This window comes from Diabrotica virgifera, chromosome 1 (genome assembly GCF_917563875.1).
Source record: "Diabrotica virgifera virgifera chromosome 1, PGI_DIABVI_V3a".
Taxonomy (NCBI): Eukaryota; Metazoa; Arthropoda; class Insecta; order Coleoptera; family Chrysomelidae; genus Diabrotica; species Diabrotica virgifera.
Window position 1 is genome coordinate 108,529,197 of NC_065443.1, and position 4,470 is coordinate 108,533,666.

Consider the following 4,470-nt stretch of genomic DNA (forward strand, 5'->3'; position numbering starts at 1 on the left):
TTAATTGATGGAAAAAAACCTTGTCTGATTGTTGAAAAATGCTCAACTTAGCTATTGATTTGAGGTCGGAAAAGTTAAAAACATCTATTACAAGCACAAAGGACTTTCACACGAAAAATTACATTACATAAAACGAATATTTGATCATGGTAAGGTGAAAGTCCTTTGTGCTTGTAATAGATGTTTTTATGTAACTTTTCCGACCTCAAAACAATAGCTAAGTTTAGCATTTTTCAACAATCAGACAAGGTTTTTTCCATCAATTAAAAAACGGCATAAAAAATAGAAGTATTTTTATATCATACATGGGATCCATCTCTCTTCATAGTGGTATTTTGAACCTTTTGACCATAGCTCTGAAGATGGCTTTATAAGCCGAAAGCGCTCAGCTAGGAATTATTTAATTTACACACTTCAAAAGTACACTTCTCCCTATTTACCTGTATAATTGAAGAAGTCCAACAAAAACAACTTTGTTGGTAAGGCCTTGTACAAAGAATGGAGGAACATCAACTCCCAAAGCTAATAATGGAATGGCAACCCCCGGAAAGAAGGCAGACCGAAAACAACCTGGATAAGTGGAATCCAGAAAGCCATGTCTGAGAGGGATCTCCGACCAGGAGATTGTACAGATCGACGCGGCCAGAACCTGGTAGGAACCAGAAGGTGCAGGACACAATAAACTGGTGTTATATATATTTAGAGGATATACCAGTACTTTTGTTTTAAAATTAGAATTTAAAACAATACGTTGTTCATCCAATGGAAAGGATAACGACAGCATTTTTGAAGAAAAAAAACAGAATAATTGTGCAGTACATCAATACAGCCACTAATGTGCAAAGCAAAGGCTAAGCTAGGTGTGGGGTATTCTACTGTGCGTTGTTGTGGCCATAGCCTAAGACATAGGTGACACTACTCCATTGCCAAGAATACATATGAAATTGTCAGTGGACAATTTTCTATGATACATTTTTCTTAAATATTGTACAGACAATTTACTTGTAATTTTAGAGATTGTAAATATATTGGATGTTAAAAATTAAAAAAAAAAAATGTTTGAGGGAATAGGAATCTACATACTAATAGAATCCCATAATGTACTAAGGAAAAGGAAAAACTATGTTTTTTGCAAATAAAACATGTATGTTAAGAACACACTTTATTACTTACGAAGTAACATTTTGTATCTTAGAAAAATATATTTAAGCATCTGCGATGGTAACTTCAACTTCTACACCAGGTTCAATGTTGATGGAAGTGATTTGTTTGACAATTTCAGATGGGGAATGTAAGTCAATAACTCTCTTGTGAATTCTCATCTGGAATCTATCCCAAGTTTTGGAACCTTCTCCACAAGGTGTCTTACGAGTGGTAATTCTTAAGATCTTGGTTGGCATACGTACTGGTCCCTTCACTTTAAGTTTTTGCCTCTTGGCAGCATCAATTAGGTCTGAACATACTTTCTCCAATGAGCGGACATTGCGAGAAGTCAATGTAATCCTAATGTGATGGATTGGGGCAGATTCCTGTCCGGGCTTTTCAGGATTAGCTTTCTCAACAGATGCCTGCAACAAAGAATTTTTTAGACAGAGCTCCTGAACTAAAACTTAGATTATGAATGAAAAAAAGGCTTTCTGTAAAACCTCTACTTATATCTATATATTTTAAAATTTGTATTATTCAAAGGATGAAGTAAAATTTAAGTGTGATTACAAAATGGAAAATTAGAGTGTGATACTACTGGATTCATGCTCACCTTTTTAAATCTAGACTACTTAAAATTAGAAAGCACTGTTTTGCGGTAAGAATTAGAAGTATACCATCCTCAAAAGAATAAAAGAAAGAGTAACAATCCTGCAATGAACAAGCTCTATAAATTAACGAAGGAAAACAAAACATCTACTCTGCTCTAGAAGATAATAAGACAAATGAAATCAGAAAACTAAACTTTTGAAAGGGTTCAACAATATAAATATTTGGGATTAATAATATTAAATGTCAAAAATAATAGAAGTGAAGAAGTAAAGAAGTGAATACTAGCAGGCAACAAAACATACTGGAGATATCGTAGGCTAATGAAGGACAAGAGCCAGTGACGTAACCAGGGGGTACCATTATGAGTATTCAAAAAAGTTGCTGACAAATCAAGCCAAGACCCTCACCTCAGAGTCATCCTGTTTACGCAGTAGACAAAAACCTATCCAGAAATACAAAATGAAAAATATGTTTACATAAAGAGTCATCCTGTTTACGCAGTAAACAAAAACTTATCCAGAAATACAAAATGAAAAATATGCCGTTGCAATCCGACCAATAGCCAGTAGTTACATAAGCAGCTGAAACAATGTGCCTCACAGATAAACGAAAATCTTCAGAAGAATGAACCATGAACTAAGAGACATAATGAAGGAAGATTAGCACATAGTTATTAAAGCACATAGACTGAGATCGTTGGGACACATAGAGAGAAGGAAAAACAACCTACTGATTAAGAAGGTCACCAGAAACTGAAAGACCAAGGGGAAGACCCAGAGAGAGATTGGAGGACCAGATCATAAACGAAATCAAAATCCTGAAGGTAGGAAACTGAAGGGAACTGTGCACATATCAAAATGAACATAGTTCAAAATGAACGGAAGAAAATAATTGTAGTGAAAGCCAAGTCATACAACAATAAACTATGACAATACACAAGAAGAATGCGGAGTGATTCACCACAATAAGTGAATCAGTGAGATCTAAGAATGCAAACATTCCATTCCGAATGAAAGGCCATGATGATGATGAAGATACCATCCTCAAAACTTTATGAGAAGCTATATTGGTGTGTATAAATATGTGTTTTAAAAAAAAACATACTAGCAAAATTTAAAACAATACTTAATACTTGCGGGTTACTAAACTAAACATGTGCTCACATAACCTCAACCATAAAAGCAATGTTTTTAATATAAATACGTAAAAGTAATAATAAAATCTAATCGTTATAAATAGGGTGTAGTATAATTACCATTTTAAAATATTTCTGGTCGAGGTAATCAATTCAGTATTGGATAATTGACCAGCGCTGAACCAGAAGCACACACTTCTTTCAACAACAAAGTCAAAAAGAAAATTTTTTGAAGTTTGACGTATGTGGTGAAGATAGGAGGAAGAGCTAAAGTTCTTATGGAAATCCATTGTTGCCACATCTTCAAATATGAGAAGAGACGTCTATCAATTACTGTCAATTGTCATTGTCTGATGATCTTTGTTATGTTTGGTTATGTTGTTGACAACTTTTGATAGGATAAGGATATTTTAAACACATTTTAAAAGAAAAACAACCTTAGTAGTTAGTAGAAAGGAAAGCAATTTTAGATTCCAACCGTATTATTACTTGTGAAATATTATCATCTAGTGGGAAAACCGCAGTGATTGTGCCTTCAAACGGGCAATTTGAAAGGACAACCCCACCAAAAACCATTATAATTGTAAATTGAAATGATTGATATTAAAAATGTTTGTACCTATGTAATTGTACATGTAAAGCTGGAAATTCAGGTAAATGCAAACATATAATTGGCACATTACTATATATTTTTCGATAAGTGATTACATAATGGTTTGATAAAAGAACCATTTCGCTGCAACTTTGTTTATAATTCTTTTTTATTGCTTACAGGCATACCATGGACAATTTGAAAAAATTAAGCACCACAGACATCAAACAACAGTGGGGATAATTTAAAAAACAATAATACAACATAGTCAACAATAAAGTCCTACCAGTCTGCTGATAAATGGGCTACTGATATTGTACTAAATTATGATTTAGCTCTATTTTACTCAAATAATGTTGAAGTAAGCTGCAGTAACTCTGTTGAAATATCTTTAGCTATGCTAAACCAAACTGGAGAAGCATGAAAAAAGCTGACGTGACTGCAAGTAACTGGGACAATTTATTGCCATTTATTTACTTATGATAAAAATAAAAGCCTAAGTTGGCCACTTAAAGTCAACCAATTGTATAATTCCAATTTTAAAGAAAATACTGTACCCTTCCGTGGGAAAAAATTATGAATCAGTTGCTTTAAATATGTATGAAAAAATAACTCGTAAGTATGACTGGCAGTGTCAATGGAATTGTTTCCGGAAAATGTCTAGAAATAAACTGTCCTCTGGCAGGTAAAACAAAATCTGTGCAATCAATTTTACGTGACCTTAAATATTTATGCATAATTGAGGGAAAACAATATTATGTTAAAGAAAAATCATATGTATTTATGGACAAGTGTAATTGCTACTTACAGGACTACAAATATGTTATTTTGTAATGTTTTGTCCATTTGATAAGTCCAGACTTCTTATTAAAGTACCATTTGATGTAGATTTTATACAAGAAATGTTAAAAATTTTGGTAGAGGTACAGTCGGAAAAATGAAAGAATACCCATGAACGAACATATAAAACACGCTGTATTTTCCT

At 33.2% G+C, this 4,470-nt stretch overlaps 1 protein-coding gene and 1 long non-coding RNA gene across 2 annotated transcripts; one reads left to right on the plus strand and one right to left on the minus strand.

Annotated features, from left to right (window-relative positions):
* Positions 1 to 1,149: 1,149 nt before the first annotated feature.
* LOC114326944 (40S ribosomal protein S20) lies at positions 1,150 to 3,177 on the minus strand. Its single transcript, XM_028275422.2, has 2 exons — positions 3,014 to 3,177; positions 1,150 to 1,568 (listed from the first exon to the last, which is right to left on the minus strand). Exons 1-2 carry the CDS (start codon positions 3,014 to 3,016, stop codon positions 1,206 to 1,208), a joined length of 366 nt encoding a protein of 121 aa, XP_028131223.1. The 5' UTR covers positions 3,017 to 3,177; the 3' UTR covers positions 1,150 to 1,205.
* Positions 3,178 to 3,193: 16 nt separating this feature from the next.
* On the plus strand, positions 3,194 to 4,004 carry LOC126889791 (uncharacterized). The gene is made up of 2 exons (XR_007700176.1): positions 3,194 to 3,546; positions 3,668 to 4,004. It is a non-coding gene; the product is annotated as an uncharacterized LOC126889791 (long non-coding RNA).
* The last annotated feature ends 466 nt before the right edge of the window (positions 4,005 to 4,470 follow it).